At 49.4% G+C, this 12,854-nt stretch overlaps 1 protein-coding gene across 4 annotated transcripts in view; it reads right to left on the reverse strand.

Moving 5' to 3' along the window:
- The window catches only part of CEP112 (centrosomal protein 112), a 322,059-nt gene that overhangs the window by 62,395 nt on the left and 246,810 nt on the right, over nucleotides 1-12,854 (reverse strand). For 3 of the 4 annotated variants that reach the window (XM_070774228.1, XM_070774232.1, XM_070774229.1), the window contains 2 exons: nucleotides 8,257-8,319; nucleotides 1,222-1,371 (listed from right to left, as the gene is read on the reverse strand). In XM_070774228.1, coding sequence (XP_070630329.1) covers nucleotides 1,222-1,371; nucleotides 8,257-8,319 — 213 coding nt within the window. Of the gene's footprint in view, nucleotides 1-1,221; nucleotides 1,372-5,981; nucleotides 6,871-8,256; nucleotides 8,320-12,854 lie in introns of those variants that run through there. The other variant, XM_070774231.1, reaches the window with a different exon arrangement.

The following is a 12,854-nucleotide window of genomic DNA, read 5'->3' on the forward strand; positions in this document are numbered from 1 at the left end:
TAGGCAAATATGAATTATATTTCTTTCAAGATTTTTTTAATCTTTAAGAAAGAATACTAGAAATTATGTTGTTATGGAGTAAATTGATGTTTTCCATTTTGCATATGTTGGGATCCAATTATTTATTTAAAATTTGGCAATTACCTACAACGCAGTATTTGGATTTCAAGTGGAAAAGAAATTCACTTAAAATGAAATCTTTATATAGAAAAAGAGTTGAAAGAAAGTAGTCAACAGTTCATACAAAGCAAAAGAGTTCTACAGACCAATGCGGACTTCTTCCTGCATTTATGAATGGAAATTCAAAGATTAAAAAAAATTATCAGAATATGAAAAAAGAAACACTTTTTTGTGTCTCATCACATGTAGGGGGGAAAGAAATGCTCACAGGTGGAAAAATATAGGGAAAATCTCATGAAGGAGCAAACAGGTCCTCACCCCTGGTCAGGAGGCAGGGTGTGCTGGCCTGGAAGGTTTTGTCCACATCTTAAGGTTTTTGCTTCTATTCGCGCTGCCCAGCGTAAAGGGTATATATGAAAAAGCAAGCGACGCGGACACTGACTTTCCCCCAAATCACAGGGATGGCCGACAACAGGCCAGAAGAGAGACGGAGACACTGGGCAGAAGAGGCGAGACAAAGCCCAAACGCTCTGATGTGATCACCCTACCTGCGCTCAGCACCGTTGTAACAAAATCAAATGACCGAGAAACAGCCTTTTGCCGGGAATTCTTTAACACACACTTTCTCTTTAAATGTTACTTATAAAGGCTCCAGACTCTCACCCTCACATTAAACCCCAAATGACACAGACGCTTTCATCCATGTTCTCTGCGGTGAAGTCAGGACCGGCCCAGGGGATCACCCGGCCGTCGGAGGCGGGCCGCCATAGAGCGGGTGTCCGCGCATCAGACCCGGGCAGTGCTGGGGGACGTGGCGCGCAGGGGCAGGTAAACGGGAGCTGCCGTGCGTTTACCTGCCAGCAGTGCCAACGCGCTCGCTCTGGCCAGAGGCAGCTCCAAGGAGCCTGGGGTGGGCATGGGGTGGCTCTCAAGCATGTATCGGCTGTGGGCGTGCTGGGCTTGAGGTGGCCTGTCCCTGCGGGCACGTGGCCTCGCAGGGCCGGCCGCATCAGAGCCCAGCGCACGCGAGGCCAGGGGGCGCGCTGGACAAGGGTGCCTGCGGCTGCCTCGCCTGCCGGCAGCCACGTGAAAGCGCCTTACCTTGACAGCTCGCTCGTTCTCTCTGATCAGCTGCTGCTTCTCGTCTTCAAACTTGCGCACGACCTCCTGGAGCCGCCGCTCGGCCGCGAGCTGCTGCCGGCTGCTGTCCTCCCGCAGCGAGGAGACGGTGCCCTGCAGCTCGGCGATCACCTGCAACGAGAGCGCGCGCTGCGACTACGGCCTCGGACACAGCCCGCCTCGTGCACCCAGCCTGCCGGGCGCGCAGGGAGGCGCGGCCACAGCTAGCGCCCCGCGCACCCGTGCATGAGACTCCACACGGGAAAGCTGTGAATGGTGAGCAACTGCTGAGCCAAACACGCCTGGAAGCCGTTCCCACTACAACATTCCACAGTATTTACTCATCAGGGGAAAGAACATCTGTGATCCCGAAAATATGAAATGTGTCAGGATTTATTTTACCGAGAAACAGTCTTGCTGGAGTAGGAAAAAAAAAAAAAAGCTATTTTGCCTTTCATAATACTTTGAACTCTAATAACCAAAAAAAATCATCAGAGAGTCCATTCTTCATAGCCACCTAGTTCTACACAGCGGCCTCTGAGTGTGCGCTCACGCTCGTGTACTGTGCTAAGCACCTCCGCTCCTGTGTCAGTCACTCCTGTGCGGCCAGCACTGTCATCACCCGTCTTCACAGAGCGGGACACACAGGCAGACCCAGCGCGCGACCAGGACACAGGCAGAGTCCTGACCACCGCCTGGGCGGGCTGCTGTGCTAGGCGCTTCCTCTCAGCGAGCTCCTGCCCTCTCTTCCTTCTAAACAAGGTTTCGGGATTGAAGAGGAGTTTATCCTGATAGCGCTCCCAACAGGTTGCTCTCTTCCTGACTCATATAGACTGCTGTGGCTTCTCCACATTCGAGGACTGGCTCTATTCTGTCACGGGGTCCCCTCTGTGGTCTCGAATAATCGGGTGAGGGCCTTTTCTCTTTAACAGGTTTACTGGAAGCTTTACTCTTCTTTGGGTTCGGATGTCTCCTTTTCCTTTAAAATTCAACAGCAGTTCAACAAACTTCCTTTCAGAAGGAGGTAACAGTTTTCCCTTCTAATAAAAGAAGAAGAAACTTTCATCGTGGGTTAGGCCCTTATACTTTTGGGTCTACTGGAGAAGGGCTGGTTGGTGAGAAACACTGGACCACTTAGTTCTGTGTTTTCCTTGAAGCTCAGTTTTTCAACTGTGTTTTGATAACAAAACTAGAGTACAGTATTGTGAGGCAGTAAACAAAAACTGTCTGGAGTCTTCCAGAAGCCAAGTCCTGTAGAAACATTAGCTGTTACGACTGACACGGACTTCCCAGCCTGCCAAAGCGGGAGACACAAGACCTGCGGGTACAGTCCGTGGGTTGGGAAGATGCCCTGGAGAAGAGCATGGCAATCTACTCCAGTGTTCTTGCCTGGACAGAGGAGCCTGGTGGGCTACAATCCACAGGGCTGAAGAGTCGGGCACGACTGAATGACTGAGCTCACACACGCTGACAAAAATAGAGCATTTACCCCAAAAAGGAACATTTATGCTTTGAGAAGTGCACAAGCTCACTGTGGCTGAGTTCAACACTTAGAATTTGAAAATAATCAAATAGAAGACAAGTGTGAAATAAATGACAAAATATATTACATTCTAAAGTGCAAACTGGAACCTTCTGCAAGGAGCGGAGGGATTCATTTACTGAGAACGAAGATGTTTTCATCTGTTTTTTGAATTCTGATTAAATGTTTCCAAGTTGGCATCAATTCAGTTCATTCTTATAGCACTTCTACGAAACAGGGAAGGTTAAATTCTTAGAGTAAATGTCAAAAACTGAGGCACAGAATGATCAGCTCGCAGTCACAGAGCCAGAGGAGCCAGAGATAAGGAGGAGCCAGATTTCCTTGGCCCAACATGAAACCCAAGATGGATATTTCATAAGAACTTGGGGCCAAATAGTAAAAATAACTATTTCTATGGCTACTGCAGCGTTTCAAGTTGAGTAGACTAGAGCGTGGCAGGAGCGAGAGCTGCGTTCTGTAGCGCGCTCACCGTGCATGTGTGCTTGTTTCTGTGCCAATTCATCACACGTTGATTTGTGCATCCCTCACCATGATTACACGAGGCACTGTTAAAGCACAAAGTAATTTCGTGTCTTTACGAATTACTAAGATTTAGATTTGCTTCTAACTGACCAAGACTGAAGATTAAAAAAAAAAATTGGGGAGCTCTTCAAATGACCACAAGGACATGAGATGTGGGTTTCTTCCTTTTAGAAGATTTATGACATGCATTCATCAAAAAGCAGTTACTGCATGTTTTGGAAGGAACAACGGGTGAAGGGCAGGATGTTCTGAAGGAAACACGCTTGCTTTTGTTAGAAAAGGAAACCTTACATTCTTTGCGGGAATAATGAGATGCCTCTGGGAGAAATAATGAAATTATCTTTGGAAAGTTGCATTTTAAAACTTATGATGATTCAGGAAGAGTTTCAAAACACTTTAGGTAAAATGCCTCACAATGAAATTGAGAGGCTGACAGATGTGATCCATTTAGAGAGGTGACTGAAATGTGGATAACTTAGAAGCAGTTTTAGGTTTACTCTGAGACTGAGAAGTAATCACGCTAACTAGTTAAGCAGGTCTCGGCTGTAGCCCTCGCCTGTGAGAGAGTATCTTCTCTTCGGTGCACATCACTGGCACTTGATAGATACTGAAGTCGTGGAACTATGATCCACAATTATACTACGATTATAATATAATCAGTGATATAATACCTCAGTGATTACATTGAGATAATCTAGTCTTTTCATAGGGTTTCACAGGGCTTCCCAGGAGGCTCAGTGGTAAAGAATCCACCTGCTAATGCAGGACACACAGGTTTGATTCTTGGGTTGGGAAGATCCCCCGGAGGAGGAAATGGCAACCCACTCCAGGATTCTTGCCTGGAAAATTCCATGGACAGAGGAGCCTGGAGAGCTACAGTCTATGGGGCCATAAAGAGTTGGACATGACTGAGCTCGCACACACAGTCTTTTCATAGAATGATAATTCAAAAAGTTTCTTAGAAAAACAAAAACGGACACACACAATCATAATCAAACCCTCCTGGTTTTGATTTAATCATATTAAAAATCATAGAACAAAATGCCATAACTCAACTAAACGTCTACCCCGTGTTAGCTTTAGAGGAAGTGGGTTAGAACATTTCCACGTGGATATTGAAAATTAGTATATGGGGAAGCAAAAGGAAACCTATATGGGGCTAATGCTGGGAACAACCTAACCACTGAGAGCTATGATATACTCTGCATAAACGTCAGTGGTCTTACCAGGTCTCAAAAATAACAGGATTCTAGAGAGTAGGCTTTCATTTTTAACTCTTGTTTTTCAGATCATAGTATAGTCAAGATTTTCATAAAACTCTTCTTTAAAGTACAATGTACTTGGCAGGGTTTGGCAAACACTGAAGAAAAGATCCTAGGAGTCAGAGGGGTGCACGTGCCCTCCGGGTGGCTGGGCAGGGAGGGAAGACCGGGGCACGGGCAGGGGGCTGCGCCTGGGCTCCGCTCTGCACCAGCGGGGGCGTGGGGGGCCGTGGGTGGGCTCCACCAGCACTTCTCCACACTGTCTACATTCCTGTAAGACGGCAAGATTTCCCTTTGAAAAATGGCCACCAGGTAAGTCAGTTGAGTGGGGAAGACCACATGAAAGATGAAAAGGCAAAGTTAATATTAAGATAAAAAAGAACAAACATGTGGTTCTGATGGGAACTCCCAGGAATGTGCCCAGGGAGGGTGCCAGCGTCCCCATCGGGGGGACACTGAGCATCCTGGGGGGAGTCAGGGGGCACCGTCCCGGGTCCCCAAGGGTGCAGGGGCCACGAGCCACGAGGTCCTACAGCTTGATAAAATCTTAAGGATGAAGTAAGTTCCTTCAAGGGAGGAAAATATTTAAAATATTTTCCAAATTTAACCTGATGCTCCCCTAGGTACCATGCATTCATTACTAATGCGTTCATCTTTTTTTTTTTTTTGAGAGAAGGATTTTTTAAAAATCTGATAAACAGTTAAGCAGCTTTGCTTTCGGCAGTCCCCTCAGCTGAGATACGAGCTAGAGATTCCAGCAAACTATCTCGGGAAAACAGTGAAAGTCAGCCCGCAGTTCCGTCTCACAGTGTTTATTTTTGAATCATCTGCTGCTTTGAACTGACTGGGTTGTGGGCCAGCGCTTCTCGAGCGCCAGGTCGCAGATGGAAACATGCGCGCGCGCTCACACGCACATCAGCTTTACGCTGCGGGGCACGCACAGCCCAGCCCAGCCCAGCCCGCCTCCCAGGGAAGGTCGGGCCTGCGGTGGGGGCCCTCTCTCTGGGGGTCGCCCTGCCCTTCACTTAGGGATGTGACCGCGGGCACAGCTGATTTCTGCTCCCTGCCTCCTGCTCGTCCCTACTGAGGGAAATGGTCAGCACCCCACTGCCTCTCCAGATTTTGGAGGGAGGTTTCATCAATTCTTGAGCACCCCAAAATAAATTTAAAATACCCAATTTCTTGCTCCTTCCATTCTTTTCCATCCTCCGCCCCCTTCTCTCCTGTCTGTCAAGCTCCGGTGAGAACTCACAGGGTGAAGGCCTTCGCTGGGTTCCAAGCCCTCCCTGCGCCCAGCGGCTCTGAGGTCACCGCTGCCCCTTGTTTCACAAGTGAGCGCAGGGAACTCGGGAGGCGGCAGGAAACCGGCTCGCGGTGGCCCAAGTGGTAGGGCAGGCATTCAGAAGGCTCAGCCGTGCTTCCACGCCACTCAGGTTCCATCTGTTTTACCGAGGACCAGTCAGGCTCCTTCACACCTTTCCTGAGATAAACGTCAACACCCTGCTCATCCTGGCATTCCCATCAGCGGTCTCGCTTCTCACCCGCAGCTGCCTCCTGCCTCCCCATTTAGCATAAAGCACTGCAAGCAGGATGTGAGGGGATGCCAGCTCGGGTGTTTTCATGTTCTAGTTTAGCACTCGGAGTAATAAGATTTCTTTTGACTAGAACAACCTTTCTCACTGGATTAAAAAGAACATTTCCCTGTTTGCTTTCTTGGGAGAAGGGCAATCAAGAATTGCCTTCAGCTTTCAGATAAACACATCAGTCTCCACTCAGACAAAGACTTCTTGCTTTCCCGATAGGATGGGACTATATATCACATTTTACCAATAACTGCAGAACCTAAGAAATTTCATAGTTATTCGGCAGAGTTTTGCCATATTAAAAATGTGAGGGTTGGGTCAGATGGGTGGTGTCAGGTTAAGAGTTTCTGTTCCAGCTGGAAGACAGGCTGGCTGCTGGCTTAGTCACCTGCTAACCTGTGTGACCTCGCCTCTCTGAGTCTGTTTTCTCCAGTGAAAAATGGGGCCAGGAGTAGTCTCTAAGCCAAGTTCCTGTGAACGAGGACTGAATGCGCCACTGGGACTGCTGCTGCTGTCGTTCAGCTGCTCAGTCGTGTCCGACTCTCAGCGACCCCTTGGACTCTAGCCCGCCAGGCTCCTCTGTCCATGGGATTTCACAGGCAAGAATCCTGGAGTGGGTCGCCATTTCCTCCGCCAGTCAATATGATCAGAGACCCAAACATTTCTTAAGTTTTCTTATTACTTTGCTGTGGTGTTGCCAGTAACACCTCTGTGTGGTGACCTGTAGAAAGGCACAAACGTTTCAGCTGACCGCCACAGCTCACTGCACTCATGGCGAAAATACTAAGAAAAGCTGATGTAAAAAGTCATTAGATATGATGTCTATAAAATGAAATGGCTTAATCTCGCCATCAGTAAGATGAAAAGCAGCATTTGTTTATTCCAGAATGACTCACACAGCTAAGGAATGCTTGGAATCTCCTGGGTGATACCAAAGGAGATCTTTATAACAACTTGTGCAGAAAACCTTCTACTAAAACGACTGCAGTAACAACACACAGCAAGGAGCGTTTGCTGGGGCGCCGGCTTGTAAATTTTCTTCCCCCCAAAAGGAGTCAACAGTGGAGCTGCTAATTTACCTTGGTGAACTTGCCATTTTGAATCTTGTTAACCAGCCTTTTGCTGTTGCTGTTCAGCCACTCAGTTGTGTCTGACTCTTCACAAGCCCATGGACTGCAGCACAGAAGGCCTCCTGGTCCCTCACCAGGAGGGATCAAATGGTCCAAATTCATGTCCATTGAGGGGCTTCCCTGGTAGCTCAGACAGTAAAGAATCTGCATGCAATGTGGAAGACCTGGGTTTGATCCTTGGATTGGGAAGATCTCCTGGAGGAGAGCATGGCAACCCACTCCAGTATTCTTGCCTGGAGAATCCCATGGACAGAGGGGGCCTGGTGGGCTACAGTCCATGGGGTTGCCAAGAGCTGGACACAACTGAGTGACTAAGTACAGCAAGTGTCCATTGAGTCAGTGATGCCATTCAACCATCTCATCCTCTGACACCCTCTTCTCCTCCTGCCCTCAGTCTTTCCCAGCATCAGGGTCTTTTCCAATGAGTCAGTTCTTCACTTCAGAAGACAAAAATATTAGAGCTTCAGCATCAGTCCTTTCAATCAATATTGAGGACTGGTTTCTTTTAGGACTGACTGGTTTGATCTCCATGCTGTCCAAGGGACTCTCACGAGTCTTCTCTGGCACTACAGTTTGAAATCAGCATTTAGGTGAAGAAACATGGAACACTGCAGAAGAGCTAGATGGCATCACGAGCGTTTCTATCACAAGTGCAGGCGTGTATCTCCTGCCCTTGTGAAACGTGGTTCGGCCGGGGCTTGTCCAAGTGCACAGGCTGGTTTTACAACACCTGAGCACACAGGTGCCACGACTTGGCTGTGTGTGTTGGTTCAAATGGTTCGATTTGCCTGATTTTTAAAAATTGAGACTGAAATATTAAAAACCTATTTTATCTATACACATACTTATCAAAACATGGTACTCATCCATAAAAAGACTGAAAAGAAGTGCGTTGAGCTGTGAAGCACAAACCCCTTTATGCTGAGGTTTCTTTCTTGTTTGCTTTGGTTTTGCTCTGTTTTGTTTAACGTTCTTACCTGAGAAGACTTGGCCAGCTTCTGGGTGTATTCCTTCTCAATCTGCTTCAGCCTGCTGTTGGCCTGAAAAACACACGGACAGGAGCACACACACGAACACACACAGTGACCTGTCAGCGTGGCGTCTCTGCACACGCCCGTCACCAGGCGCTGGGCCGGCCGCCAGCCGCAACGCCCTTCTGGGGCAGCCAGAAAACCACAGGCCTTGCCTTTGATCTAATGCCAACTATTCATCACTTAAAAAGCAAAAGAGAAAAAAAAGATCTCTCCTGCCAATTATTAGGCAAACACAGACTTCTGTGGAAAGAGAAAGGGAGAAGGAGAGACAGAAATAGATCCAGCAGAAGTGTGCCGGCTCAGAGGTGCAGGGGGAGAGACAGGAAAGAGCAGGAAGAGGAAACCAGGGGAGAGGGGTGGCGAGGAGGAGGGGAGGTAAATTTAATGCCCTTTCCCTTAGTTTAGAGATAAAAGAACTAGACGCTCCTGACCGAGGTGGAGGGGAGGCCCAGAGGCGCTGAGCTGAGATCTGAGCCCCTCCTGCCCTCCTTCCCTGGAGTGACAAGTGCACCTAAATCGCAGCGTGCTTGTGCCCGGGAAGTGGGGTGGCCTTCCCAGAACCAGCCCACACCCCGAGAGCCGCGTTCTCTCCTTTGCTCTCAAGCTCCGGGCCTGTGTGTGAGCTGCTTTGCTGTCTCTGGGAGCCTTGCATCTCCATTTTATCCTCCGAGCCGGGGGGACGTCGTGGTGAAGCCTCCGGCCTCCCCTCCCACGCACTGTGCAGGCAGCACACTGGCTCTGTCGGTCTGGGCTTGTGGCCCTCATTCTAGAACAGGTTTTGGTCATGACTGTCTCCTTTTTCCCCAACCCTCCCTCCCTCTGTCTCCTCTCTCCGACCGCCTGCCTTTCAGCTCTGAGGACTACACCTCTCAGGTTTATCGTCTCTTTTTCTCATCGTTTCTATTCTCTATTACCCTGTCTTTTTGATATTAATATTTTGTACGGATTTCTCAACTGTGGATTTAAAAAAAATTCTGCCATGCAATTATATTTCCAAGAGCTCTGTTGTTGCTCTCTGAACAGCACCATCACGCCCCCTTTGATAAGGGCTGAGGAAGCTGAGGTGCAGCGAGGTTCAGTAACCCGCCGCAGCAGCACTCACAGGGCATGAGGGAGCCGACCCAAAGGGGAGCAGGCCCCGCGCCGGCTGGAGCGCTGGCCCAGGGCCTCTCAGGGTCCCACTGCTCCCCGGGGGTTAATTTCATATATACCCAGACACGTCTGTGTGTCCAAGCACACACACATGCTCTGCTCTCTAGAGCATCTCTGTTTTTTCTTAGTTCCCTCTATTTCCTTGCTGAGCCTGCCCGTTTTGGTCTGTTTTTCACCTTAGAAATTGCTTTGCATTTTGGGTGACCTTTGGCATTCATTCTTATTTAAAGCGTGGCCCTCTAGAACCGGCAGGCCTGGGGATGGCTGCGCGCTGGCTCCCGGGCTCTCCCAGCCATCGTCTGACTGCCCAGCGCTGTGCCCTTGGGTTTACCGCCTGGAGGCGCACACCTGGTGACCAAGGTTTTCAGAAGGGCGTCTAGATGTTCAGGATATGGATTCTTGTACAATTCCATTTTAATTTTAGCCCTGGGTCTCCTCTCTCATTCCACCTCTCCAGGGAACAAACCATCTCCAAGTGGTGGTGTTTGGAGTGAGGCTCAGACGGTAAAGAATCTGCCTGCAATGCAGGAGACACAGGTTCGATCCCTGGGTCGGGAAGATCCCTTAGAGGAGGGCATGGCAACTCACTCCAGTATTCTGGCCTGGAGAATCCCATGGACAGAGGAGCCTGGCGAGCCACAGTCCGTGGGGTCGCACAGAGTCAGACAGGCTGAGACAGACAGACAGACACACACACATACAGCATCGTTTGGGGGTCACTGGGTTGCAGGGTGGGGCTCTGGAGCCAGGATCCGCCAGTAAGAAGAGGCCCGGCCAGCCCCGCACGCAGTCGCGCAGTCACAGTGAGAAGGCGCATGTGTAGGGGTGGGGCGGGAGGGGGGTCCTGCCGGCACCCACCGCGGACTCATGCCCCCCAGCCGCTGGGGGGACATTTCTGCTCCTGACAAGGCGCCCATGTGGGTCTGTTACAGGACCCAAGCTGACTACGCAGCCCTGTGCTTCATGACAAGCTCCCCAGCTCCCTCGAGGCCCTCCCACCTGGAGCCCCAAGAGGGGCCGGGCCTGACTGCGGCTGCTCTCCCAGGGACTCAGAGTCCCTGCGGCTCCGTGACTGATAAACCACTCTGGAGGAAACCCAGGCTGTGGAGAAACTCACAAGGTGCATCTGTCTCAGCCAGTACTTTTTAATTTAAAGATGCTTTCATCAATACTTTCAGAGTGTCAAGGTGGGCATGAGGGGGACTGGTGGTCCAGATGTGAGCTGAGTGGGCCCAGTGCCCCGTGGAGCCCAGGAGATGAGGGGATGGCAGGAGCTGGGGCGAGGGGTCCAGACTCTGCTACCGAACAACAGAGAGATGGGCTGGAGGTTGCAGGGCAAGTGTGGAAAGAAAGGGCAGTTGCTCGTTTGTTTTTCATAGGAGGACAGCACAGCTGTGTGTAGGAAGACGGAGAGGCCTGACTGTGGAGGGGGCGGAACTGGGGGGCTAAGCTTTAGCGGAGCCGTGTCCTTGAGTGAAGGACAGGGTGGGCGGTGAGGTCCGTCATCCCTGGTTCGGGGTGCAGAAGGAGAGGTTCACGGGGACCTCTGCAGGGCCGGCAGAGGAGGCTCTGGGAGAGCCCAGGTGTGCAGGCAGGTGTCAGCAGTCACCGGGGAAACCAGGCAGAGAAGAGGCAGAGGGTCAGTCTGAGCCCCGGGATCCAGGAAGCATCCCGGCCACTGACAATCGACAATGCTGGCTTTAAAATGAGGCCAGCTGGTGAGACATGAACACCTCCAGGACTTGCCAGAGCCACAGGGAGCAGAATCAATACTCTGGGGAATAATGAGACCAACTGAAGAAATAAAATGAACATATCCCCCTCCAAGGCCTTTACTGTTTGAGCCTAAATCACAGCTACCTGGATTTCTGAACTCCTCTTGCTGCTGCTGCTAAGTCGCTTCAGTTGTGTCCGACTCTGTGCAACCCCATAGATGGCAGCCCACCAGGCTCCCCTGTCCCTGGGATTCTCCAGGCAAGAACACTGGAGTGGGTTGCCATTTCCTCCAATGCATGAAAGTGGAAAGTGAAAGTGAAGTCGCTCAGTCGTGTCTGACTCTTAGTGACCCCATGGACTGCAGCCTACCAGGCTCCTCCGTCCATGGGATTTTCCAGGCAAGAGTACTGGAGTGGGGTGCCACTGCCTTCTCTGGAACTCCTCTTAAGTAAGTCTAAAAAGCTCTAGTTTAGCACTGTTGAAATTCTACAGATCAGTTACGATGCAAACTGCCTCCAAAACACTTCAGAATAATTTTATTCTCAGGATGTACTGACTGTCCATTTTATTTCCATACATAAAATTAGGTTAGGGTTAGTTATTTTAATCTTATTTTTATGGCCATGGTTACTATTTAGAAACACGATTTTCCAACAATCATCTGCAGCATGGCCTGAACAGACACAGAATAACAGATGAGAGGAGAGTCCTGAAACGAGAAAGCGGTTTTGCTTTCGCTGCTGTCCTTCGACCTCCTGGCCCCCATGGCCTGGCCTCCTGCCCCTGGGGCTCAGCTGCCTCTGCTCCTCCTGGCTGCTTCCTCGGCTCACTCTTCTCTGCTCGAGAGTCTAATGTGTTCATCCACTTTCTCTGTGATTCCCATCAAACTCTTGGGTTCCAGACCCTTCTGGAAAGGAGCACCAGATAACTTTCACAGAAGTGTTGATGGTTAATCATCTTAATTGCTACCTTTTTTCTGCAGGGTATTTTGTCTTAATTCCAAAAGAGTCCTTCATTCTCCACCCCCTCCCACCCCCCCTTTTTTTTTTTCTCATTTCCTATCATTAGTGGTGAAAGTCCAGGCATTCATGATTTCCAAGAACGTGACCTGGGGAGATGAAAATTAGGAGACTCATCTAGAATACTCATATTCGAGGCAAGCCCAGATCTTATATAGAGAAGTTTCTTTAAAAATATAATAACATACATCTTTGAATAATATATTTGCTTTTAGGATTAAAGAGAAAGATGCTTCCCAGAATCTTGAAATGCAGCATAAAGCTCGGTTTACTGTGCAGTGTTTTCTATTCATAAGCTTTGCAGGAATCCACCTGATGCTTCATCAAACACTGTGAGTGTGGTTATGGCTGCTGGTGCCAGATGTTAATATGTAACTGTGTACTGCTCTGCCAACAGCAATATTCAGAGAATTCATAACAAATACTTGTATTTAATATATTTACAGAACTTTCCAACTTGAAAAATCTCTGTGTTGTACCTCAAAATAAAGGTGTAAGTTTGAAAGCATAAATAAAAGTCACACTTTACATTTGGCCGGGATAGAGTACCTGGGGCTGTACATAGCCTGCTGTGTAAACAGCCAGGAAACTGGAAGAGATGCAGGAAGCACTGCTGTCAGATGTGATGTGGGAGCAGGAAGCACAGGTCCGTGC

This window comes from Bos indicus, chromosome 19, assembly GCF_029378745.1.
Source record: "Bos indicus isolate NIAB-ARS_2022 breed Sahiwal x Tharparkar chromosome 19, NIAB-ARS_B.indTharparkar_mat_pri_1.0, whole genome shotgun sequence".
Lineage (NCBI taxonomy): Eukaryota > Metazoa > Chordata > Mammalia > Artiodactyla > Bovidae > Bos > Bos indicus.